Source organism: Heloderma suspectum, chromosome 4 (assembly GCF_057233095.1).
Source record: "Heloderma suspectum isolate Gila_16-S chromosome 4, 16-S_ref, whole genome shotgun sequence".
Lineage (NCBI taxonomy): Eukaryota > Metazoa > Chordata > Lepidosauria > Squamata > Helodermatidae > Heloderma > Heloderma suspectum.
In genome coordinates, this window is record NC_139461.1 from 288,074,413 (window position 1) to 288,102,065 (window position 27,653).

At 41.3% G+C, this 27,653-nt stretch overlaps 2 protein-coding genes across 3 annotated transcripts; one reads left to right on the forward strand and one right to left on the reverse strand.

Annotated features, from left to right (window-relative positions):
• Window positions 1-1,254: 1,254 nt before the first annotated feature.
• On the reverse strand, window positions 1,255-22,998 carry DPM1 (dolichyl-phosphate mannosyltransferase subunit 1, catalytic). 2 transcript variants are annotated; one of them, XM_084854151.1, is made up of 9 exons: window positions 22,804-22,998; window positions 17,077-17,176; window positions 15,724-15,757; window positions 14,238-14,314; window positions 14,111-14,136; window positions 11,545-11,640; window positions 10,394-10,462; window positions 10,074-10,188; window positions 1,255-6,350 (listed from the first exon to the last, which is right to left on the reverse strand). In XM_084854151.1, the coding sequence occupies exons 1-9, from the start codon at window positions 22,908-22,910 to the stop codon at window positions 6,246-6,248; spliced, it is 729 nt and encodes a 242-aa protein (XP_084710277.1). In that variant the 5' UTR covers window positions 22,911-22,998; the 3' UTR covers window positions 1,255-6,245. The 2 variants fall into 2 exon arrangements, with proteins under 2 accessions (XP_084710277.1, XP_084710278.1); XM_084854152.1 differs by lacking the exon at window positions 1,255-6,350 and adding an exon at window positions 6,373-8,197.
• On the forward strand, window positions 22,993-27,653 carry MOCS3 (molybdenum cofactor synthesis 3). Its single transcript, XM_084854149.1, has one exon. It carries the CDS (start codon window positions 23,114-23,116, stop codon window positions 24,455-24,457), a length of 1,344 nt encoding a protein of 447 aa, XP_084710275.1. The 5' UTR covers window positions 22,993-23,113; the 3' UTR covers window positions 24,458-27,653.

A 27,653-nucleotide genomic window follows, 5' to 3' on the forward strand; every position in this document is an offset into this window, starting at 1 on the left:
CACTGTGACTTCACCATCAAGTAAGTTTTTCCCCCCTCCCCTATTCCCCACTCCCACAAACCTGCTTTTGTTAAACTTTTGCCTGATGAAGAGATTTGGAGATGTTGAAAGTGTGCACATTTTTTGTGATCTTTTGGTTGGCCTAAAAATAGCATTACTGTAACATAGATTTTGGAATTTTTCTCATGGTCAACATGGTTATCTTTGTTTTCCCCCGCCCTTTTCTTTTCTATTGATGCCATTCAACATGCATCATGCATCTGTAGAAATTCTGCCTGCAATAGATCAGCCCAGTTCATGAAACAATGAACATAGTGACTCTGAATGTATAGTAGAATAGTTTGTCTTCTAGGAAAGCTTCAACGTCAGCACTGCCGAATTAATTATTGGAGCAAGCCCATAAAAAGGCTTATTTGAGCCCAATGCACACGTTGCCAGAACGCTGTAGGAGCTGATTGTACTTAGCTGGATCCCATGCTACTTCCTTAATATTCTAATGAGTGAAATCTATAGGTGTTGCAACCGCCTGAAATGGTGCCACATCTGGCTTTTAAAGGGCTACTGTGTGGCTCTTGGTTATGTGATCCTAACCCCTGGACGAAATCCACTAGATTATGCAAATCAAGTTTTTAAACTGAGTTTTCTCGAAAGTCTATGAATTTCCTCACTAAGAATCGGCTATGGCAAACTAGCTGAAGTACCTGGCATTGCCCGGATTAATTTAATTAGAACATCCAATTTATAGTGGATGGAACTCAGGCATCCACATGGAGAGGGGTGGGGGAGCAGGTGATTCAAATGCTCCCTTTCTTCCTGTAATTGTGCGCTGAATGGTGAATTTGGTTTTAATGGAGATGGAGATGGGTGTATAATATAAAAAAAGGATTATAAATTGAAGTGAAAAAAGTTACCTGTGTATTGTATTTATATTACTTTTCAGCCAATTTCACTTCTTGTTTACTAATTGCTATTAATGTTATAGTGCTTTTCTGTATAACCAGGCAATGCCACACATTTAGTCTGTTGTAATCAATTACATTTAACAGCCTATTTCCTTTTTTGGATCCCTACAAACAAATTAAAATTTAGAGAGCTTCTTTGTACACTATGTTGGCTGTTCTTCCATTGGGAGCTAAAAAATAAACAAATTGTGAGGTGAACTTACATGCAAACATGAAACGTAAAACTGCCCATGAAGAAAGCACTCAGTTTGCAAATTCAAACGAGCAAATTTCAAAGACTGTCCCTGTGATTTGTTAATAGTCATAGCATAGCAGGGATTAATTGGAAACTGTACTAGTTTAAAATCAAATGGATAATCTGAAGGATTTATCAGAATTCTAGGGAGGAATAGTTTTACCCACAGCACACCCAGTTAAAACAGTGGCTTCATTCACATAGGCCTTTAGGGTTCCTGCAGTGCTGAATCATGATGCAAAATTTGGTTGAAATCGATCAAGTGGTATTGAAGCAGTAAACCTTTAAAAGTTTTGAATGGCTGCCATTTTTTTTCAAGATGGCGAATGAAATTTTCACTATGCCTAAAACCATCCCAGATATAGGTAGAATAACTCCTAAAAACTTCATAACAATCGGATGTGCGGTTTTGGAGTCCATCAAGGACATACAAACAAACTCTTCCTTTTATATATGCAGGGTTCCCCTTATGACTTGGACCCCCTGATTAATTCCTTAAGGGTCTCTTGCCTCAAGAGTCCCACCTTCCTTCTTTTACCTACCCCTTTCCAATAATGTGGGGTTTAAGGTGTAGACGTGGGGTGATTGGCACTTCAGACACTTGGGTGTTATCCACAACAGTTACTGGTAAATTAAAGCAATTACAACTAAAGGTATTTACACACTAGAGCTGAGTGATACAGAAGGCATTAAGGGAAAATAAAACTTGCAAAATGCAAATTCCTTTACCCTAGCAGTACTTTAGACCTTTCCAGGCTGCTTCTTGCTGCTTCCTCTTGAGGCTCAGGTCTCCCCTATTCTGACTTTGACTCTTAGTGTCTCCCTCTCTTTATATACCTTCCTCCCTGAAAACTGAAAGTATGGCTTCAAACCTGATGAACTTAACTGGGGAAATGAAACTGAATCTTAACTGGGGAAATGAAACTACTCCTCTTAAGGATGCCCCTTCCGAACAAAAAACCCCACAGGCCTCTAAGCCTGACCCTTTCCCCTTTGCCTCTGTAGCCTCAAGCCTTCATAATATATATATATATATAGAAGATAAGGTGTGCCTAAAGGATAGATTGCTCACCACTACCACAGGAAGCACTCTGCTTACAGTGCTTCTGGATGAGACTTTTAAGGTGTCATTGCCCTGCCTCATTCACAGACTTTTTTTGGGGGGGGGGGGTCATCCAGACAACATGATCTTCTACTTGTGACCCTCCTGAATTTTCTTACTGCTTCTTGCATCTTTTTCCTTAACACAGAAAATCCATTAACAAGCCCTCCATCTAGAAGCACCCTTAGAACCAGATGGCATGATGGGGCTAGACAGAAAGATCTTGGGGGCAGATTTGAGTCCCAGGCTGCCAGTTGCTTACCCCTTATATAGGGGTTTCTTGTCTAAACATGCATAGGATTTCACCCTTAATGGCTCTTGATCCCTGGAAGCTAAGAGTTGGGTGGGGGGTTAATTAGGATTGGAGAAAAAGTGCTTCTTCCAACTCTAGTTGCCCCTCCAAGGGAACTTTAAGCTGTGGAGGATCCTGGAATGAGGTAAAATTAAGGTCTGTGGATGATACATGAGGTATTATTCTGGTTGTACTTTTACACTGTAGTTTTATGCTTTTATATTTCGTATTGTATTTTATGCTGTTTTGTGGTTTTAATTTTTGTAAACCGCCCAGACAGCTTTGGCTATTGGGGGGTATAGAAATGTATTTAATAATAAATTAGATCGCCTCCAGCCCTGATATGTTATTGAAAATGAGGGACAAAATGCTGATAAAATAAAACAGAGCATATAAATAAAAATGGCGGGCATTGTATTTTGGATCATTCATTTCTACTGTCGCTGCTGTCACTTATCTCTACTACGCATGCCCCAAATTCAGGCTTGGTACTGATGTATGTACTTATTTCCTGGTATATATTTTTTATAATACACAGATATAGGAGACAAAGAGTTAGGCTGGACTGATCCCAGCAAAGTAATTAGTTGTAGTTAAAACTATGACATTTTAGAAAATAGCGTCTGTAAGGTACTTTGGAAACAAAGGGTAACCAGGAATGAAAGGAAATGTGAGGCAGCTCAACCTAAGCTTAGGAGCAGTTTGAGAATTTAGTCTCTTTGGATGGAATCTTATGCATGTTTAGACAGGAAAAAGTCCTACAACTCCCAGCAACCACCAGCCAGTCATGTCTAAGCATGCATAGGATTGCACCCTTTGCCGCTGTTACCATCATAAGAACAACCCTGCTGGATGTGATGATCTAATCCACCATCGTGTTTCCCTACACTGATCAGCCAGAAAAGTTCAAGAAACTCATGAAGGCAATAGCTCTCCCCTCATAGCTGGTATTCAGAGCAATACTGCCTCCAGACCTGGAGGTTTGATTGTTAACATATTTTATAGTTACTGATAGACCTATCTTCCATGGACTTGCCCAATCCCTTTTAAAGCTATACAATCCAGTGGCCTTGACATCTTATGGGAACACATATTATAGTTATGGGTTGTGTGAAGTACTTTATTTTGTCCTGAATCTACTGCCAATTTCATCGGATGACTCTAAATTCTAGTAGAAGAGAGAGAAAAAATCCTATCAACTCTTTCCATACCATGCATAGTTTTATAAACCTGTGTCATGCCCCTTGTCTTTCTCTAAAATAAGACGCCCCAACATTGCAGCCTTTACTCATATGGAAGGTGATCCACTCTTCATCATTTTGGTTTTCCCCCTTTCCTGTACCTTTTCCAGTTCTACGATATTCTTTTTGAGATGAGGTGACTTGAATGTTCAGCCAAATAAAGAGGGCAAACATTACTCCCCTACTAATGCTTTTGGAACTTACACTGGTAAAAACAGTATTAGGGTGCAATCCTATGCCTATTTAGACAGCAAAAAGTCCTACAACTCCCTACAAAAGTCCTACAAATGCTGGGAGTTATAGGACTTTTTTTTCTGTCTAAACAAGCATAGGATTGTGCCCTTAATGTGGCATACTAGCCATAGACATAAATCACTGGATAAAATCCTAGTTTGCACTATATTTGCCAGCTCCAGAGAAGAATCTAGAATCAGGTTTTATCTGGTGTTGTGACTTGCCACATTACCCCAAAAATACTTTTATCTGCCTGCCCATCTCAACACATTCTTGAATGACAAGAATAAAACCATAAGGAAGAAAGCAGACCCAGTATCTAGTATTTTGTTCTAAAACTTAGATAATTGGAGTTGACTTTAAAACTTCATTTCCCCATGTGTTCACTATTAGACACAAACATGATATATTTGGATGTGGTTGCCCCCCACACCCAATGCAATCACACCTAAATTTCTGAGTACTTGTGTGTCTCCTGTATTTTTCAAACCAGAACCTAAGTATTCATAGACAGATAATTTGCAATTCTGCTAAACCTGAACTCCGGTGCTTTATTTGCATATTTCTTTCATGTTTACTATGAATTCTAAATAATCTCTCTTGAAATGCAAAGGTATATCCCACAAACAATTACAGCCAAGGATCAAAGTGTACATTTTATTTGCTTCCTAAACAGTTCACAGTGGGATTCTATTAATTTTAGCAATAAGATAAATATGAAGGGGTGTACAATCAAGAAGACATCACTGCACTGGTTTCATTAGTTACTGCATTATATGCAGTATGCTCTGCTGTATTTATTGGCACAATCCTTATGTACAGATGCATCCATTCTAAATCGGTTGCACTGTACATGCATTGTATTCAATGTTACACTAGCACAAAAAAGTACAATAGGTACTTTTTATGAGCGCTTGTGAAACTGCTAGCACAACCAGTGCAAGCAACACCTAGCGTAATGAAGTCATAATGAGTTGTGGAGTCACTTACAGAATGGCTTGCTGAAGCAGAATCAGAGTATTGGATTTGACACTTGCGCAAGGATAAACACAGGGTTTCTACAGGCAGTAGAAACTTTGTGCTAGCAAAATTCCACCACTGGATAGCCCAGGGGTCCATATCAAAGTGCTTCCAGAGTCCGCCTATCTAATTGTAGATGAATATATTGTTTATGGAGGGAGCAATCCTATGGCCCCTAGATATTGTCTGAAGGGCCATAGATACTGGGGATTCCCCTTCTGAGGTCAGATAGCACTCCAACCTCGGATGGGAAGTCAAACAACTGGCCCTTCCCCCTCCCAGGTGATGCAGAAAGAACAGCACTGGCTGCCTCTCCACGACTGGAAAAGCAACCTTGGAGAGGGGGAATAGGGGGCATTTGGGGGGGCAGGGAGGGGGCATTAGAAATGCCAGAATATGAGCTATCCTGAGGCCTCTCCAGCCTACTTCCCTCCCCATCTGAAGCAGCATCTAGCGAAAAATGCTGGGCAGGAGGACAGAGGCGAAGATTGCTTCCACCAGTCTGCATTGGATGACATCTTTCCAAAGTAATGTCAGAAGGGGCCTTAGACAAGGGGTTATTGGTCAGGATGGTCTTATCAAGCACTCTACCATGTTACTGTCATGTTATACCAGTGTTATTGCAAGAGATACTATCAACACTTTTTATGGTTGGGGTTCCAGTCAAGGATAGAAAACATAGGCCATTGAAAGGACATTGCTAAACAAACTAAGGTTTAAATACATTGTAGGGAGAATGGATGATATTTCTTGCCAGTCCAAGCAGGGGTGTAACATTTGAGTAAGTCTATCTGTATTAATTCTAATGTGCATAGGCCCATTTAATTACAGTCAATGTATCTTTCTATAAATGATGAAAATCTTGTTAAAGAAGAATGTATAGCACCTAGTTATCCCTGCCCTCCCAAATTTCATTCCTTCTGATTGGAATGGGCTTCATGGGCTTTTTTTTTAATAGTACAAAGCAATCATTATTCACAGTTAATAAATAACACCTCCTGAATTACATGAACTGTTCTTGTTCTTCTTCAAATCAGATATTAAAAATAATTTTCTAGGTATAGCCACAAGGAAACTTAGCAAAGTTCTACTATCTGATATAAAAATAAATTCTTCAATCCAATGTAAAGATACATGGAATGGTGGAAGAATATCTTTATTATGTAGTTGCAAACAAAGTCAGTAAGCCTTTTAGAAAGGAAACTATTTCATTGCCTCCTAGTTTAGATTCTCCGTAGAGTCGGTCCACAAATGATATAGGAACCTATTAAAACAGACAAATCACAAAATCATTCCAATTATAATGTAAGAAACAGCTTCATGAAACTACAGAAGGAAAACAAACACTTCAAAGTTTAATGCTAATCCAGCATCATGCGCAGAATACAATGTGCTTTGATGGAGAGTATGAAACTATGGTACGTATAACTATTAACCATCGTGGTTATGTTAGAGGAAGACAACAATGAGTGTTGTTGTCCTCCCCTAACATAGGAGTTAGAGCATCACTTTACAGAAAGTGTAAAGTGATGTACGTTGGGGCAAAAAATCCCAGCTTGAAGTGTAACCTGATGGGATGTGAACTAACAGTGACCGACCAAGAAAGAGACCTTGGGGTAGACAGCTTGATGAAAATGTCAGCCCAGTGTGCGGCTGCTGTGAAAAAGGCAAACTCCATGCTAGGCATAATTAGAAAAGGAACTGAGAATAAAACTGCCAATATCATACTGCCCTTATACAAATCTATGGTGCGACCACACTTGGAATACTGTGTACAGTTCTGGTCACCACACCTAAAAAAGGATATTGTAGAGCTGGGAAAAGTGCAGAAAAGGGCAACTAAAATGATCAAGAGGCTGGAGCATCTCCCCTATGAGGGAAAGTTACAGCAGCTGGGATTGTTTAGCTTGGAAAAAGGAGGGTAAGGGGAGACATGATAGAGGTGTACAAAATTATGCATGATGTGGAGAATGTGGATAGGGAGACTTTTTTCTTCCTCTCTCAAAATACTAGAACCCCGGGTCATCCCCTTGGTGGGAGCTTCAGGACAGATAAAAGGAAGTACTTCTTCACACAGCACATAGCTAAACTACAGAATTCGCTACCACAAGATGTAGTGATGGTCACCAATTTGGATAGTTTTAAAAGGGGGTTAGGCAAATTCTTGGAGAAGGCTATTAATGGCTGCTAGTCTTGATGGCTATGTGCTATCTTCAGCACCAGAGGCGGTATGCTTATGTACACCAGTTGCTGGAGAACATGGGCAGGAAGATGCTGTTGCACTCATGTCCTGCGTGTGACTTCCTTGTCGACAGCTGGTTGGCAACTGTGTGAACAGAATGCTGGACTAGATGGACCCTTGGTCTGATCCAGCATGGCTCTTCTTATGTTCTTAACAATGTATTAATCACATTAGTCAACAAGACACTTCAGCAAAGTCCTCAAGGATCTGTTATAGTATCCACAGAATCCCAGCTATCATTTCTTGTAAAGCCATGTTTCAAGCCTTCATGACTAAAGCTTTAACGTGATGACACAATGCACTGACGTCTCAGAAGAAAACACTGTATTTGGGATGCTCCTTTCTCCCTGTGGCCTCTATGGTCTGCAATATGCACTGCTGTTTTATGTTGATTTAATGGTTCTGATTGTTTTGTGATATTATTTTTAAAGTATTGTAAGCCTCCTTATTCAAAAGGCAGCATATAAATCTTTTAAACGAATAACTAAAACGAGAAGGATTCCAATGCCCCTTTTTCCAGCATCCCTGTTTAATAAGTGCTCTGGGTTAAGACATCTATGTTTTCCTTTCCACATTAAAATAAGAATTTTGCACAATCTCAACAACAGTTAGGAGTGCTATACTCGCAAGTGTATATCCCTAAGGGATATACACTTAATCCTACACACACTTACCTAGGAGTAAGCCCCACTGAACACAATAAGCACACTGTGATAAACATGCATAGGGTTGCACTGTTACTGGGATTGTGGACAGTCCAGTGGATAGTGTGCTGGACTTGGACCTGAAGAAGTATGGGATCCAAATTTAGCTGTGAATTCATACGGCTCTCGGAAAATTACTCTCCCTCATCATCTTCTGCTCTTTGTCTGTAAAATGGGAACAATACTAACCTATCTCCCAGGGTTGTTGCAAGGACAAGAGGCAAAAGACTATAAAGGACTATAAAGGATTCTTTACCTAAATAAAACGTCCCCAATAAGACTAATATGTCTTTTCTTTTTATAGCAGACATGCTATTACTGCTCCATTAAAAATTAGGATAGCACATGGTTCCAATTCACTAGCTGCTCATTAAATACTGATTAGCAGTATTTTAGATCATCAGGTATTTTCAGTATAGTGAAACAGGAACATTAACATTCCAGTGTGTAAGACTATACGTTAAATATCCAAAGGACTCAAACTCAACTTATGGAATACACAGAAAGTTTGGCTATGTACTTTCTCAGTTGGCATACTCAACCAGAAATCAGCTGGCAAGAAGAAATGGAAAAAAGACACTTCCTACACCCATGCTGTTCTGCCAAACTGGTGTTGTTGCATCTCTAGGCAATAGTTTCTTTCTGCCAGTGGAGAGCCCAAGGCAGATTGCCTAATATATCTTCTGTTGCCTGACAGACAACAACGGCATAAAGTCAGGAGAAAACACAGCGAACGCATCCAGAACTCCTGAAGAAGCTTCTTGCCTATACAAACAGCCCCTGTATTACTTGGGCTGGGATGAGAAAGTTCATATGCTAAAGGGGGCTTATAAAAATTGCTTGTATAAGACAGGGTGCAATCCAGTGGGGATAGTCAGCTGCCTCCAAACTTAGAGGCAACCAACTATCCAATGCAGGGCAGGTGGAGTGCACAGGTGCTTCCCCTCCATGCTCCGGCTGCCTTGCATTAGTGGCTAGATGGCTGATTTCGGCTGCCTAGCTGGGGTGGGTCAGAGCGGGGGGCAGGGGAAGGCCGGACTATGCCTCTGCTGTCCCCTTCCCTATGAATGCCCTCTTTCCCCCACTCCGTGCTGCTCATATGAGTGCAGAGCCGGGGATGAACCTTGCCTGTAACGAGGCAGCAGAGGCGGGGAGGCAGTTTTCTGGGAACCGTCCTCAGAGCACTGGCTCCGAGGTCGGTTCCCATAAACCAAAAAATCCTATGGCCGTCTAGATGCTGTCTAGCGGCCACAGGATCACGCCCTAAGGCAAGCTAACCATTCAAGAAAGCTCTTGTGATAAGAGATTTTCATCTGCAGAAGAAGCACCCACACTTGCTGTTGTTTAAATTTTGTTAAAATAAGCCATTGCTGTTAAAAATTAGGTAGATATTTATTGTGGTACCAAGGGTGCAATGCCAGGCTAATAAAAGCTTTTCAATGTACCATGGAATGGACAGAGATTACTTTTATTCCTAGCACATTAACGGCAATGAAGCCAACAGTCTGAGTCTAAACTGTTGTTGGAAGTTTGGAGAAAACCATAGAGGCTAGATCACTGCCTGTATAACTCCTTTAAATTAGTGGCTATAGTGGCTAGTGGAGAGAGGATATTATGCTATATTGGATTATTGGTCCAATTCAATACATCCATTTTGTGAACATGTAGAACTCAGGTGGGTAACTGTTTCACCTCAGCCCCGGGGGCCACAGCAAGGGCAAATTAAAATGTTCACATTTTTGACAGCGATCATTATCTGCCCACAGTTGTAGGTCACTGACAGCCAGATTTCCTCATCCCATGACATAATTTGTGCACTACTAGATCTAGCAGTTGTCAGGCTGCTTTTTAGAGCATCAGCAATTAATATCTCAATGTAGGGTTACCAACATTAAACCAACTTCATAAAATTTGTGCTTCCTGTGCATTTTCACCTGGCAGCCAATTACAACTCTAGTATCCATCAGGTAAACGCATAACATGAGAAGTGAAATGTAGTGTTTTGCTTGTGTTGTAAGATTTTTTTTTTTTTTTACCATACCTCTCCAATAGAGTAACCCAGCTGTCTGGCTCGGACAATCATTTCCATCTGGAAAACATATCCTTTTGAAACACACTTCTCCATCAATTTCTGTAAAACTTCTTTTTTGTATAATCTGCAAATGTATACATGAAATTAAAACTTCTTTTAACATTTCAGTTACATACGCACTTTGAGAATCACTCCTACTGCCATGCTTAACCCCAAATTTCACCCACAGATTTTACAACTTCAGTCTTGTATAAGTTTCAGATTGACCATTAGAATGATGCATTCTTGCTCATCTTTGATAGTTATATGCTATTTAAGAGCCAACATACCTGAAACTTCCTGTTAAGTCAGATGCACCTGGACGCAGAAGAACTTGAGTTAGGAAGTTGGCACCTCGGCTGCCAAGGAAGGTAAGAGTTTTGTTAATCATTCAGAGTCTGAAGTTGAAAAAACCACACACTGTGTTTTAAAGATAAAAATCACAAACTGTGTTTTAAAGATAAAGATAGTTTAACTATAACACTGGCCGATGGTAACAGAACAACACGATTTCTGGGGAGAAGAGTAAAGGATATCAGGAAGTTTGCTAATGTGGGTTGAGTCAAGAGGACAAGTCTGTAGAATCTAAAGGATTTTTCCATCCCTCTCTGTGATTGTTATTTAGGTATACTGCCTAACACACAACCAGGAGCTTTACTCCTAGTTTAATAGAAGTAAATGAGTTAGGAGGATCTCCTTAATAAGAGATTATTAATTCCCTGCCCACAGTCATACAGTCTACAAAATAGGACCAAAAAAGGAGAAGGCAGTGTTAACACACTAGGCACTAATCAAGATCAAAGACTAGTCTGAACAGTACAAAATAAACAATGGTTGCAAACCTATGAATGCTTAGACAGAAAAAAAAGTCTTACAGCTCTCAGCAGTCTCATGCTGGCTGGGGACTGTTGGGAGCTGTTGAATTTTTTTCTTTGTCTAAACATGCATAGGATTTCACCCAAAGAGTTTAATAACAAAACAGATTTTCATCCAGTGTGGCTTTTCCCATCACAGGGTTGCAATGATGGAAGAAGTGGACTTTTCCCTTCAATACCACTCTTAAAGATATAGGAGCTCTCTCAGCATATGAATTTTGCAACCAACTGAGAGCGGACCTTCTGGTTCAAAGAAATGAAGACAAAACCAGTTTCATTAAATACTACCTATTTCTGAAGAAGGCCTGATTCACTGGGTTAATTAGCTAATTTGATGTTTTCAGAATGGAGGGGGAAGGAACGTTATCAAGTGAAGGACTTTTCTCGTCCAAAGTTTTCACCCTTCAAGTCCCCATATGGGCTGCTACTGACCAATACCCTGAGATTTCATAACACATCATTTTGAAACTGCAGATTCTTCACCCAGAGAGAAAACAGCTATGATTCCCAACTCTGAAAAGCAAGGTGATAGGTGGTAGGAAAGGGCCATGAATAAAACTACTGACCTGATCAATTTTCGTTTCAAATCCCACCCATGCACACCTCCATTTCCTTTATATCGAGTTCCAGACACAATGTCAAAATTACCTTCTTTCTGTGTTCTATAGAAATAAACATTGGGCAGGAGGGAAAAACCAATTACATTAACAAAAATCTAATATTTTTTAATAATTCATTCATTCATTCATTTCATTTCTATACCGCCCAATAGCCGAAGCTCTCTGGGCAGTTCACAAAAATTAAAACCAAACAACACACAATAAAACAATTTAAAATATATAGAACATTAAAACCACAATAATAATAATCTAGATCAAAAGTTAACATAATTATGTATAGCTGCAGTCGACTGTTGAATACATTACATATATTTAAACATAGAACATAAGTATCACGCTGACTAACTATGTCATACATTTGTCATTTGTTCTTCTGAGTGTATTCAGTGGCTACATAATAAACCCATTATTTGAGGTGCTCTGTGAAATACAGATCCCAAAAGGAAAATATATTTAAGTGAGTATGCCACAAAAAGAACACAGGATTACAGTTTTCACATAACAAAATAATATTCTTTCCCATAACGAATATGACAGCAATGTTCTAAATATTCAGAAATCCAAAAGGAATGATAAAGAATACCAGTGCATTAGGTTTGTAGATCATACTATTTCTAATGTAGAGCCTAAGATTACCCATACCATCTACTTATCACAACGGCCCAAGCTAGGCATTGTCTCTTAAGAATGGCGAAGATATTGGCCCACAGGCTCAGGCACGACCCCAAGCCTCAGTTCCTTTGTTTGCTTTACCATGGTTTAATTGCACGAGTGTCAACTATGGTTCCTCTCTTAACCAAAGTTTGAAACAACAGTCTGAGGCAAACCCGGATTAAGGAACTGCTATAAAACATTAACCATAGTAAGTGCTGTTACAGACACGCTAAGCCATGGTTCATGTAAACAAGGAAAGGAAGCGGGGGGGGGGGAGCATTTGAGTCTCCAAGCCCACTCTTGACTATAGGTAAGACAGGAGCAGCATTATTATACCAGGCCATTGGTAGTTCAGCCTTCCTCCAATTTTATATTCTCACATAGTTTTGTGATGTAGATTAGCCTGAAAGATAGTGACTGGCCCAAGCGTCCCAGTAAGCTCCGTGAATGATCACAGAATTGAATCCAGGTCTCCGTAGTCTCCTTCTGTCACTAGACCAAACTGGACTTCCTTTGAGGGTTCTTGGTCACCCCCACAGGCAAGCTCAGCTTAGATGAGAGTTGTCATACTTCATTGAAACAAACAGCACACAAGGCATGTAGCTTATTCATTTGAGGTGAGCAGTAGTCCACAGGGTTTGGGGAGAACTGGAAGAGTGGACCCAAATATCCTATTCCCCACCACCAGCTGACAGAGGAGTTTGAATAGTGTGGAGGGAAGAAAAAACGTGAGTTCCTGCTGGGGGTTTCCAGCATGCACAAATCCTCTACATTTCATTGGGAGGAGGGGGCTTGCACTAACCAGCCACAAGTTTGCATGCACAAAAGTGAAAGAGCCCTAATAACATAGCAGATATTTATAAGCTTTGAGGTACACGTAGCTGAGTTTAAAGATACTTGATAAATATTGGGAACTGTTTATAGTTTAAGGAAACTTCCAGGTGTTGTAACTCTATTACGTATAGGTCATTTTTACTTTTGAACCAACACAGAGCTAGAGAAGAAGCTATTTGACATGAACTGTGAAGATTAATGTAGTTGCTGATGATTACTAATGTAATGTTTCATATAGACTAATATAGAGGAACCTGATGCAATGTGCCTTTAAACAAGATTCTTGTTTTAATGTTACATATACACTACCCAATCTTTAACCAGGGAGTCTCAAACTGGCTTTAAAAGGGGATTATACAGATTATACAGTTTTGGCTATTGAGCAGTATAGAAATGTAATAAATAAAAAATAAATAATGCTACTATCAGTGGCTACTAGACATGATGGCTATATAATACTACAAGATCAGAAGCTGTATGCTCCTGGATACCAGTTGCTCCTGGATACCAGAACAACAGTGTAAGAGGGGTTGCTCTCATGTTCTGCTTGTGGATTTCCTAGAGGTATCTGGTTGGCCACTGTGGAAAATAGGATGCTGGACTAGAAAGGCCTGATCCAGCAGGACTCTTTTTATATTCTTAATCTCAAACTCTTCTACTAAAACTTCCTGCTATTTACAGGATGCCATCCTCTACACAACTGAGCAGGAATAAATCCCACTGAAGCTAATGGCTTACCCCCAACGCAAACATGTAGAGGGTTGCAGCCACAATCTCCAAATGAAAATTCATAAATGGAATCACTGGAGAGATACTGAAATATGCCTATGCTATCCTCTATATTAAAATGTTACACAGTTTCTTAAATCACAAATAACACAGCTTTCCAATTTGAGATGTTTCCAACATGACTCCTCTGATGTCCAGCATGTTGCTCATCTCTAATGTTACAAATGTAAACAGAGATGGTACATAAGGGCAGTAATTTCAAGGTCTGACTTCAAATATTAGAAATGCTACCCACCTGATAAATTCTGGAATGAATTTTGGCTGAAACAAAAGAGGAACGTGTGGGAGAAAAAAGAAAAATCAATGCAAATTGAATAAAGCAAACTGACAAATGCATGCATATGCACACAGGACAAACTTACGTGGTGTGAGAGGTCAGCATCCATAATAATTATGAAGCTTCCTGTAGCATGCTTCATTCCATGAATGTAAGCAGTCCCTATGTAAATAGTACAAAAGCCATTTCTCTTAATCACATTCTGAATCAAGTATGAAAATGGATTAAAATGTTTCTGGGATTTAGATGTAAGTAATCTCCATATATTTTTAACTTCAAGTCTACGGTTATCAGATTCACTATGGTACAAGGTTCTTTTGCCTTTAATAATTGTGAAAGACAGATTTTAGAAGGTACTACTCTCCCATTACAGAATGTGCTACCCTCCAAAATCCAATTAAGCCTTGTTCTGTGCTGAAATGGATAAGCATTAAAACACTACCCTAGATATCCAATCATCTCTTCCTTAATTAACTCTTTCAATTCTTAATGGAAAGCCCCAGGTTTTAAACATTTTTTAAACCAAAATCCTATTTCATATAACTACAATTTAGGGTGCAATCTTATGGTCTGTGGGAGAGCATCCCAGGGGCTACAGGATATTGCAGTCCTCCCTTTCTGCAATTAGTTGGAGGCCGCCTCATTGTAGCGGTGGAAATTTCCGCCCCTGTGACCCCTACACTATCTGTTCTCCAACAGAGGTGTGGAAGGGAAAAAGGGTAGGCCAGGGATGCTGGTTCCTTCAACACTGCTCCCCAGCCCTAGAACTGGCATAGTACAAAGAAAAAAAGCCTGCCCCTTTCTGTTGTGACAGGTGCAAGCTCACCAGGGCTTGGATGTGTTGTTTCCTTCACTGCGAACTTTCCCCACCCAACTTCCATATGACTGCTCTGTTCTACTGTGTACTTCTTCATCTAAAAAAACTAAATAGTCGTGGTTAAACAACTTTCTCAATATGTAGGAGTTACTCCGCACGAAGTTTTAAAGAATTATCTACTCCTCTTCTTTATCCACATATCTACACAATTAATACCCAGCACCCAGTTTTTCATGTGAGCACATCATTAATTTCTTATGGAACAGCAGGATCTATACAGTGAATAATATTAAAGTACATTGCTGAACCGTAACAAATATGCCTCACAAAAAGTTATATATATATAAATATGTAAGTTTTTCCAAGTTCCCAAAATGCACAAACACAAGCAACTGACAGAATTAAATGTAGGATTAAATTTAGGCTTTTTAAAGAAAGTGTAAACCACAAGAGAATTTGAAAGAAGGATAGGCATAATAAAAAGGTAAAGGTGTCCCCAACCAGTCGTGTCCAACTCTAGGGTGTGGTGCTCATCTCCATTTCTAAGCCGAAGAGCCAGCGCTGTCCGAAGACGCTTCCGTAGTCATGTGGCCGGCATGACTGAACACCGAGGTACACGGAACACTGTTACCTTTCCCGCTGAAGCGGTACCTATTTATCTACTTGCAATTTATTGCTTTCGAACTGCTAGGTTGGCAGGAGGCATAATAAATAGATATAAAACTGCTAAATGATGAAATTAATGAATACTTACCCAATCCAAGTTTCTTTGCTCTGGGTCTTAAAAGCTGTAAAATATCAGTGAATCAAATGATTAACAGATGAACAGTGTTAAAAAGAACTGTAGACAAGGATCATGTATTTCAGTGAAATATGAACATTACCACATTATATTATCTTCTTTCAAACAGGATAGACACATCCATAGGGTGAAATCCAGAATTGTGTGAGCAGACTTCCACTTGCACAACAGAACTTTCATTTCCTCTCCTCCTCCCTGCATGCCCCTGTGCCCCCTCAGATCTGCTTTAGAGGGTCCCCAACCCCCTGGAACAGATTTGGGGGCCTGTGAGAGAAGGGGGGGAATGCCTATCTTCCTGTTTCACTGATTGACAGGCACTAGCTGGATTCCACCCATATTCATAGAGCAACCTGCCTTTAAAACTTGGCTTATATAGGCATTAATTTAAATAAAAGTTGTGAAATATAGGGAGTTGGCCATGTTTAGAAGATATTACTGGTCTCTGCTGAACATCATATATGAGAATGTGCAACTTTATTATTGCTTAGGATCGAGAGTTTCCATATGTGATGGGGCATATGTGGCTGCAACAGCTGTGTAAGTAAGCTCAACTGAACTCCATTGAGTTGTATAGGATTGCACCAACTGGCTGGGGAATGCTGGGAGTTGTAGGACTTTTTTCTGCCTAAACATGCATAGGATTGTGCCCTTTAGGGCTCAGTTCTGCAAGTATGAGTGGACCCAGTGCCAAACTTTTCAGCAGGTGTCGTGCTACAATAATGGAAAAAGTGCACATTATAGATTTCTCCCTGACAGTCAGCTATTAAAGCATCCTGTGAGGTCAGGTGATTAGAGCCCTAACATCAAGTACAACTCTAAAAACTGAAACAAAAATTGAATGTAGCTATGTTGGTGGAAACAGAACTTCTGAAAGAAAATTTCCAAAATTCATATTGCCATAATATCTTTATTAGGAGAACTCAAAAGTCCTAAAATACTGTGCAAGTTTTCATGTTCTCCAGAACTCATTAGGCAAGGTGGTAAACACAGGGGGGTGGGGGGAGAGGAAAAAAGTGGCTGATGTTCAGCCCATAGAGTCTGCATTTTGTTACAGTCTTAATATGGAAAATAGGAATCAAAACTGAAACCAAATATATTAGTTCTTGATCTCTCAAAATACTCCCTCTCAGACAGGGAATGCTACTCTCATTATGAATCTGAATAAACTGTTAAACAAGGAGTAGCTAGCCATTCTCAGTTAAGAAAGCCAGCAATCCCAAGAGTTAAATTCCATTCCTCAATGCTAATATTTTTAAGCACTTTTTGTTTTAACAGTATAGCAGCTAAAACAAATGCATGACTCACGATTTTATCTGATCCATAAATCTTTATCAACTGGTCAGCAACTTCCTGCGTCCCATCTGGGCTTCCATCATCTATAATTATAATTTCAAACTCCTTTCCACTGAAAAGAGAATTAGTATTTAAAGCTAGTTTCAAAAGACCTATCATTTCAAGAGATATAAAGGGTAGGGGGAGAAATACCCAATGATTCCCCATCAAAGGTAAGTGGTGTCATTAATTCTATCACATTTAATTCACATCTCAAAATGGAATCGAATTTCTGCATAGTTCACATCTCAGATTGCTGGAAACAAGCTGCTGGTCAACCACTTTCATGTTTAGACCCAAGATGTGAGAATATTGTATGCCACCAGCCTCCTGTTTTAGTAGTCCTATTTCTAGCACTAGTGTATGACTGACCATTTAAATATCGTTTATGCATGTCATTATCAGCTGTAGACAGATGAATGGTTTTGTTTCTTAAAGGTTGCAGCCCTTAAGTCAGGGCTGGGGAAGTAGTTTGGAGTCAGGGCCCAGCCCTCTGTGGGCCAATTATGGTGGAGGGTAGCCATACCCCATGGAGTCATTTGGTCCACAACCAATGTGCTGGGTTGTGGACCTGGGCTGTGGATCCACCCACACTTCAATGGGGGACCTGGCTTTATTACACACAGGCTCCTTCCGCTGGGGAAGGCCCACATGCAGCAAAGCCAGTCTGGCCAAAGTGGCGGGTGGTTAATCCACCCAGTGTGTGGGCTCAGGTGGCTTTGCCTGCCCCTTGCCTTCTTCTGTTGGTTGCACAAGCCTTGTGTGCAGCTGTTACAGAACCCCCAGTGTTAACATGCGTCCAGACTTAACCAAGTAGCACCATCAGTATTAGCAGCATTTATACTAAAGTATTCAGGACAGCATTTTCTCTACCAAGGATTCTTAAGAACATAAGCATTGTCCTCCTGGATCAGACTGACGGTTCATGTAGTCCAGCATTCTGTTTGCAACAATAGCCAATCAGTTACCTATGGGAAGCACACAAGCAGAACATAAACTCCTCTGTGTTTGTCCCAAGCATCTGGTATACAGAGATGTATTATCTCTGAACATGGGAGTTATTATTTAGCTATCATGCCTAATAACTGTTGACAGACCAATTCTTCATGACTTTGATTAATCCTTTTAAAAAGCTATGTAGGCTAGGTGTCACATCTTGTAGCCATCAATTCCAAGTTAATTACTGTCAGTGGTGCACACATACCACTGACAGTAATAGAATGGCGTCATATACACAACAAATTATCTCAGGTATTATGCTACTACTGCAGTTCACTCCAGTGTACCACTGTCTATGAAGGATGGTATATCCGGAGCTTTAACTTAAGGAGGAAAGAACCATAGCAATGACAAAGGCATGGGGGGGGGGGGCACATTATATTATCTGGGTGCTGTTATATTATTTTGTATTTCTTCTGAAATTTATACTTCATTAACCAGCCCATAATGGGCTCTTGGAGTGTTAAATCTATCTCTCCTTATTTGTTCAGTCTTCAACTTTAAATTACAAATTTCCATGAGTTGCCATCTTGGGCCCAGTGTAAAGAACTTCAAAATATGTTAAGTTTATATCTTTAATGAACTAGTTTTGTTGGCATAAGAGTGTGTAAAGTTTACAGCAACATCAAGGGAAGCAAGCATTTAGTAATAAGAAGTTGAATCAGAGCATTACTATGGTGTTGTACTGTATCATATTGTGGCCAGGGAAGTGTATGATAAGAAACATTACTTTTGTGACAACCATGGGATGAGTGGAAATGTTACAGCTGAACAACCTCACGGATACTGTCAAGATCGATATATCATTATTATTTCTATCCTACCTTTTTACACTAAACTGTATTATATATCACTGCCTGAGCAAGATGAGGAACCCATTGAATTCAATGGAGATATTTCAGTACCCTTTGTATTAGAACCATTTCACACATTACCTATTGCATCCTCACAAAGACTGAAAGATCAGTATTTTTCTGATTCCTTCAGAGTCTAAAGGAAGCGAAGGGGGACGGGGGGGAAGGGGGGACAGCACATTAGCTAGATGTTCCATATAACTCTTCACATCACTTATATTGAAAAACGCGAGCACCATTCCCAACTTCCCAGGCTGTACCCAGCTTTAAGCTGGATCAACTGAGCTGACAGAAGTGGACTTCCCTGTCCCCTCCTTCCAATGGCAGCCCTTTCGGCCCCCTGAAAATGTTATACAGAGAGACAGGAGACTCTGCTCAATGGAGTGAGCTGTGTGTGTGTGTGGGGGGAGGGCAGCAGATACTCAAAAATCAAGTGGATCCAACTCTCCATATATAAGATCCCTAAACCTTTCCTTCCTTCTACCACCAGTGTTGAGACAGTTATGAAACCATGGTAATTAGAAAAGTCCTAGAGATGTCCTAGAGAAACTCTCCTAGAGAAACTCTCACTATTCCAAATGTATCCCTTCAAATTATTGTTAGAGATGAGTAGATGCTTAGCAGGGTGGATAAAAAACAGTTTTTAAATTAAAAATCAGATTTTAAAATTATAAATAAGATTTGTAAAGGTTTAGCTATACTTTGTGTTAAAAATAACCTGGCTTAAAATAAAATCTGAATTTAATTCAAACATACTTTTTAAAAACTGAATTTATGAAAGGCTACTTTTCTTTGTAAGGAACAAACTGTGGGGAAAACATCTTCATTACTCATACAGCACAACAGTTCATGTACTTACATTATGGCTTGGTAGTGGGGGACATGGACTGGCAAATGATCACAGGTGTCATCCACTAATCCATTTGAATGACCTTTTCCTCCCTCTTTATGCCTAGTAACAATTTGCATTAAACAAAAATAGCACAATCCTCACGTGTGTATTTGGAAGTAAGTTCCACTGTGTTCAATGAGTAAGGGTGCAATCCTATGGGGATAATCGGCTGCCTCCGAACTTGGGAGGCGGCTGACTATCCTATGCAGGGTGGGCGGAGTACAGAGGGGATCTTCTCCTCCCCACTTGGGCTGCCCTGCATTTGCAGCTAGTCAGCTGATTTCAGCTATCTAACCTGGGCACCTCAGAGCAGGGGGGTGGGGGAAAGGCCAGACAGTGCATAGGAAGCATTGTAAGGGTGCTTCTGCGCTCCCCCCCCCCCGGAACACCCTTTTTGGCCGCTCCGTGCTGCTCTTCCGACTGCAGAGCCGGGGACGACCTGCATCTCTGATGAGGCGGTAGTGGAAGAGGCAGGGAGTCCGATTTCTGAGAACTGAGCTCAGAGCACTGGCTCTGAGCTTGGTTCCCAGAAACTGAACAATCCTATGGCTGCCTAGACGCTGTCTAGTATGATTGCAGGACTGCAATCCTGAACACATTTGGAAGGAAATACCATGGGACATAGTCAAACTTTGTTCTGAATAAAGGTAAATTTAGGATTGTGTTACTTGATTGATCCTAATTTGAAAAAGCTGATACCCATAACACTTAATGGGTGTTCTGTAATTTGTTTAAAAAAAATTGAACTGTTTTGTATGTGTGATGTAATTCTAATGTAGCTTGACATGATCATGAGCACCAATTTTTCTAAAACAGTGTTTAATATTATTTTAGAAAATTATATAAAATGGAATATTTCAGAAACATATAATGTATCCTATAAGTTGTATAAATACTCTATTCAGTTTTATATTAGTGCATTCTTACAATTATAGCAATCAATTAGGATGCTTTTCTTTTTAGGAAGTATCTAAATCAGCCTTACCCAACCTGGCACCCTCCAGAAGTTTTGGACTACAACTCCACCATCCCCAGGCAGCAGGGCCAATGGTCAGAGATGATGGGGGTTCTAGTCCAAAAGACCTGGAAAAGTTGGGAAAGGTTGTTCTAAGTAATTAATTGGTGTTTTTGATGTAAATCAATGATTTAAATTGGTCTTTTTTTTGGTGACTTAAATTACCTTCATTTGAATCAATCCATCCTGATGCAAAGAATCATCAGGTCTCCTTTATTTTAAGGGACTCTTTTCTCCAAGCAACCTTCTAGCTTCTCAAATCACAGGGCAATGGGAAGGCTTGGACAACTCTCTGTGGCCAGGGTGGCTACTAATTTCCTGGGTCACTGTTGCCTTGATTCACAGACATTTAATGATTACTTAGCATGCACTTTCAAGAACTCCACAAGTGTTTCTAATCTACAAAAACCTACCAGCCCATCCACTCATAGATATCCATGTCAATCATTTAAGATTTAAAAGAAATAAGAAACTACAATTTTCAGAATGCTTTCCTGGAGGCAATTTTTATGTCGAGTGATTATTTACAAACTGTATTTAGCATTCAAACGCTTCAAGAAATATTGAAGTTATTGTTACTTCACTGCCTCAAAATGTTCTTTAAATATGCAATCCTATGCATGTTTTTTTTTTTTTTTAACCCTCCTATAATTCCTAGTATTCCCAGCTAGCTGGTTGGGGAATTCTAGGAGTTGTAGGAGGTTTTTCTGTATAAATATGCATAGGATTTCACCCTTAAAAAGTTATCTAGAGAGAGGAAGTTTTTAAAAAAGATCAAGTGATATGCAAAGCCTTGCAAATAAATCCACAGAATTACTAGCCCATAAACTAAACTGCCAGATTAGCTTTTAGCACTCAATCACAGCCACTCAAAAATGTGCTTGCAGCTGGATGCAAAAATCAGATTATCTGATTGCCAGCTGCCTGTGCTAAAGCAATCACACACTGGCACAGTCTGTGAGAACAGGATGAAAATCAGCAAAGAGTGACAAAAAAATCTGCATATGCAATGGACTGAAAGGGTCATGCAAACCGGTCTTAAGAATCTCAAGACTAGCTAATAAAAACCTGCATAATGGAGCTTTCCTATTCCAGGTCTGTACAGGTAGACTGGGCAGTCTCTTAAAAAAAACAATACCTAGTTTAAATTGCAGATACAAAGAGTTAGGCTTCAATCACAGTACACAGTAAACTGTACACAGTGGGACATATATCTAAGTAAACATACAAAGCACTTTTCTGTAAATCCTACTCTAAAAAGTCAGGGCCATGTTTAAACTGTCCATCTATCAGAAACGTGTTCCATGAGGACATAGTGGTCTAATAGCAGAATCTTTAAGGCCTTTGTCAGTTGCCCTAAGAACTTGGTTATAGGGCAGTATAAACATGCCTAAAATAAACAAAATCAGGAGCGTCTGATCATGGAAGTAGAGAACGCCCAACCCAGCGCTCCTACTTCTGTATGATCAAAATCATTTGACTCGGATTAATTACCCTACCACCACCACACCACCCCCTAGAACCACTTTATGAGAAACGGGTCGGTAAAAACAACAACCCCCGAACCCGTCCGCTCTCTCTTGCATATGAAGTGAAGCGGCCTTTTCTAACCCGGCGCCCTCCAGAGGTGTTGGGACTACAACCCTCAGCACACCCGCCAGCAAAGCTAGCTTGGGGATGCTGGGGCTTGTAGTCCAGCACCTCTGGAGGGCGCCAGCTCGGAGAAGGCTGAAATGGGGGATTCCGACGCGCGACGGTCACTGGGAGGGGCATGCGGAAAAGATGGGAAGCTCAGGCTAGCTATTCCGGATTGACTAGCGCGGAGCAGAGAACGGGGGCCGGTCCGATGGGATTTGCATGCAGCGCGTAAAAGGGGTGAGCGAAGCGAAAGGCGGTGCCAGACCCTCTTTCCCCTCCTCTGTCCCGCCGCCGTCAGTCACCTCTGCTCGAAGCTCCTCACCAGCAGCCACACAATGAGCGGCAGGTTCTCGCGCTCGTTGTAGGTGGGCAGCAGCACCGAGTACCTGCCCGGGGACGCCGCCATCATGGCGGCGAAATCTGAGCCGGCGACGCTCGAGTGGCAGCCGGCGGGTGGGCGGGCCGCCTCCGCCGGGCTTCAGCCGGGCCTTTGCCACAGCGGCGGAAGCGGAAGAGGCGGGGCCTCCTCCTCACTCCGCTCGGGTTCGTCGTTAAGACGCTTCCGGCGCTGCTCGTTCGTTCTGAGGCTGGGGGGAGGCTGTCGCTGAGGCGATGGCGACGGCGCGGGAGGCCGCTTGGGTTCAAGCCGAGGAGGGTTCGGCGGGTGACGGAGGAGGCCGCGGCGCGGCGGCGCCTGCTGCTGCGACGGCGCCGGGCCCTCTCCCGCTCCGCTCGGAGCTGAGCCGCCTGGATATCCAGCGCTACTCGCGGCAGCTGGTGCTCCCGGAGCTGGGCGTGCGCGGGCAGCTGCGGCTCTCCGGCTGCTCGGTGCTGGTGGTGGGCTGCGGGGGGCTGGGCTGCCCGCTGGCGCAGTACTTGGCCGCTGCGGGCGTGGGTCGCCTGGGGCTGGTGGACCACGACGTGGTGGAGCTGAATAACCTCCACAGGCAGGTGCTGCACCGGGAGAGCCGCTTGGGCAGCCCCAAAGCCGAGTCCGCGGCTGCAGCCTTGAGGGAGCTCAATTCCGCGGTGCAGTGCGTGCCCTACGAGCTGGTCCTGAGCCCCACCACTGCCCTTCGGCTTGTCAGCGCCTACGACATCATCGCCGACTGTTCTGACAACGTGCCCACCCGCTACTTGGTCAGTGACGCCTGCGTGCTGGCAGGGAAACCCTTGGTGTCCGCCAGTGCCCTGCGGCTGGAGGGACAGCTGGTGGTGTACAACTACCAAGGGGGACCCTGCTATCGCTGCCTCTTCCCCAACCCTCCTCCTCCAGAGACAGTCACAAATTGTGCAGATGGTGGGGTCTTGGGTGTTGTGCCAGGCATTCTGGGGTCCCTCCAGGCTTTGGAGGTGCTCAAGATAGCCTCTGGGATGGGCACCCCCCTGAACCGGTCTATGTTGCTCTTTGATGGCCTTGAAGGAAGATTTCGCAACATCAGGCTAAGGCCAAGGAGGCCAGACTGCTTGGTTTGTGGTGACCATCCCTCTGTGACTGCCCTACAGGATTATGAAGTGTTCTGTGGTTCTTTGGCGACGGACAAGTGTCGAACGTTGCACCTGTTGCGTAGCGAAGAGCGAATATCTGTAGAAGAGTACAAAAAGATACTGGACAGCAAGGTACTTCATGTACTGGTAGATGTCCGCCCACTGGTGGAAGTGGACATATGTCGCTTGCCACAGTCCCTAAGTGTGCCGTTAAGTAAACTAGAAGGAAAAGATGAAGAATGCCTGAAATCTCTTTGTGAAAGGATATGTGAAGCAAAGCAGAAGACTACTGACAATGTGGCTTTCCCAGTTTATGTTGTCTGTAAATTGGGAAATGACTCTCAGAAGGCTGTGAGAATATTACAGGGATTGTCTCATGATGGACTAAGTTTAATTTCTGTTAAGGATATCAAAGGAGGACTCATGGCTTGGGCTAACAAAATTGACCAAGAGTTTCCTCAGTATTAATGTTTCCTAATAGCAATAATGATTTTTTAATCTAAATTGTCTTTGATAATTGAACTAGTTGAGAAGGTTCTTTTAATTTTTTTACATTTTTTTTTACAATGGCATCTTCAGCATGTTTGAAAAAAATATACTGAAAAATAAACTTTTATAAAAGATAAATGTATGGGTACTTCAGTGTGTTAATAGAATTCACTTCCATAGTAAGACAGCCTGTTTACATCATCACTTTTGAACCTGTAGAAATATCTTACTAGTAATTATGCTTGTCTCAAGCTGTGACAAAAGCCATATAAAGACGTATATCAGGTTCCATATATGTAAAATCAAATACTCCCTGTGGCATTAAATACCACTGATTCAGCTGTAACATTCCCAGAGTTTTCAATCATATAGTATTGGCAGGGTTGTCTTCCAGCATTTTGTCACTCTGAGTAACTACAAAAATGGCATCTTACTCTTTTCACTATCTATTACATCTTCTGGGCCTTTGGCACCTACTTTGCTAGGTGGTATGTTTTGTTAAGCTTGGAGAGAGCAAACTTTAACCTCCTTAACTGTTATTCTCTCTCCACACCATCCCACTGTATCAGTGTTCCCACTCTGCACCTTAGAATATTTGTCCCTGAGTCTCATGGGTGTATGGGGCTTATAGCTTTCATCTATCCTTATTGATTTCCTTGCCTGTTCCAACTGTTGCTATGATTTCCTTGTCTCCCTTTAGCACCAGGCTCTCCATATTTTCTTTGTGACTTGCTTGGTTGCGAGCTCCAAATACACACAGGAAAGGTCAAAAGGCAATTCCAGGTAACTTGAAGGAAGGTATTTCTAACCAATAACTTATGCAAGATTTTCCTTGTATCTCCCTGAAGCAACCTTGTGGGGGGATTAGGGAAGAGCCATTTTCTGGTGCCAGCACAGAGTCCAATCTGTTTTCATTCCTGTCCTTGACTAGCTAGATCCCTGTACAAATTCTCTTTGGCATAACAAGCAGTACCTCAGTGCATGGTCAATAAATGGATCTGAGGACTATGCTAACACAACAAGTAGCGGTCTGTATGGTTTTAACTAATCAGGGCTGTGTTTACTCTGTGCTGCATGAATAACAGCAACAAAAAACAATCATGCACATTGAATATATAAATACATTTTCAGGCACTTTGCTTTTTTTGTCTCCAAGATTCATGGTTCATGGTGTCAAAGAACTTGGGCATTTGGGGTAGGAACTAGGAAGGGGAGAATATGGGGAAACAGGCTGGCAATAAATGTGATAGGAAAGGGAAAGCCATAGTGACATTCCTTAAGGAGCAGAAAACCTTTACAATTTTACTGAGACTTGAACAGATGCTGCCCACACATTTTTTCAACTGTTTCTTTGCAAGTGTAGGCGGTAAGTAACTAATAATAATAATAATAATAATGAGGTTTATGGAATGCCACATTTCTCTTCCAATATTGTGTCTTGGTGTTGAATTCAGTAGCCTCAATTGAATTCACAAGTCCTCAATTTCCATTTTTAAGAAAGTATCTTGGCTAGTGAACTTGCAAACATGAAGAAAATGCTCCTTATTTAAAACATTTATATCCCACCCCTCAATCACAAGGATTCCTGAGACAGCTGACAATATAAAAGCATCAGACCATCAATTCAAAGCTAGAACAAAATTTAAATGGATAGATACAGTATATGCAGACTTTAGCTCAAAGTATTGAGGGCTTGGCATACCAGTTGCACCCTGTCACCTGTTATATTCCTAATTGTTCCTGCCTCTGTTTCAGACATCTATCAGATGTGACTCTGTTCAACTGCTGGGTCTGTTTCTGTCTAAATGAAATAGGGCTTGTCAGGTGTGTGTATGCATGCTCACATGTGCATGAATGCTGGAACTGTACAACACAATCTTATTTTATTCTGAATCCTTAGCAAGCATTAAATTAGTCCAGAATAGAAGAAGGCACAAAAGCTTATTATATTGGGGAACATCAGATTAGACTTTTAGGAAGGTCAAGCAATGGGAGATTTGGGGGGCAGGGGGAGGGGTGATATGGAAAAGCTATAAAACAACTTTAATAAATTGTAGTATGACATTCTATTTCTTCTTAGTGCTCTTATCCACCATGCTGGTGACATTGGCACACGATACAGTTTTACTGTTGAGCAGGCCTGACACATACATATACACACCCATTTCCTTCCCAGTAAACCATCTTGGTGGGAAGATCTTAGTAATATAGCAAGGGATAAATGAAATGAATCAAACTTTTAACAGTCCAGTGTGTAATCTTGTTACATTAGACATTATTATGCCTAAACTGACAGCTTCAAGCAATATGGCTTAACTGAGTTTAACAGAATAAAGGTTTCAATCTTGGACTTACAGTATGTCACTAGAATCGCATTCCTTGGAAATCATTGGATCTTACAGCTGATTCACATGTGCATTTTGGTCTTTGCTTTCTGTATGGTATTTCCTGTCTTACACTTTGATCTGCACTACCATGTGGAGGCAACTTCTCCACACAGTGATTATAACATGTACCGCTGCTCATGCCATGGATTGCCCATGTCGTGTGGAGAGTCTGTGCTGCTGAAACACATTCCTTGGTGGTGACTGGCAGTGGCCTGGACACTTCTCAGTGTGATTCTGTCAACCCGTATGCTGTTAGCTCCGTGGCTGCTGTGGAGAACCTGCACACAGATAATATTTCAAATGGCTTATCTGCATGATAGGACTACTGTATAAATTATCATGGAGCAAATCCCAGTGCGAAGCTGCCCTTAAACAGTAACATTAATGTGTGCTAGGTGGCGCTGCAGGGTAATAAATGATTCATTTTGTGTGTGTGTGGCAAGTGGCAACAAGCAACTTAACACAAGGGCTGAGATTTTCATTTTTTTATTTTAAAAATAGTTGTATTTGGAAAGTGGAGTTTTCTAGAGGTTATATAAAATGGGATGCAGCAATTTGGTACATACAATTTAGCATTTCAAAAGCAATATATAATGACAGATGAGGTAGGGATTTTTAATTGTTTTTTTAAGGAATGGAAATGGAAAGCTTCTGTGTCCTTCCATTCATTTCAAGTGAGGTCCTGCAGGTGCCCATACAAAATTCATTGCAATGAAAATGCTCCATAGCACTGCCTGGTAGAATCATGAACATGCCGCTTAATTTTCAGGCTGTTTGATCTTCAGAGT

Coding starts and splice junctions, on each gene's coding strand:
- DPM1 (XM_084854151.1), bottom strand. CDS start 22,910: ATGATGGCGGCGTCCCCGGGCAGGTACTCGGTGCTGCTGCCCACCTAC. Junction 10,463..11,544: donor TTGAAACGAAAATTGATCAG/GTCAGTAGTTTT, acceptor CTTCCTTGGCAG/CCGAGGTGCCAACTTCCTAA. Junction 10,189..10,393: donor GACTTAACAGGAAGTTTCAG/GTATGTTGGCTC, acceptor ATACATTTGCAG/ATTATACAAAAAAGAAGTTT.
- MOCS3 (XM_084854149.1), top strand. CDS start 23,114: ATGGCGACGGCGCGGGAGGCCGCTTGGGTTCAAGCCGAGGAGGGTTCG.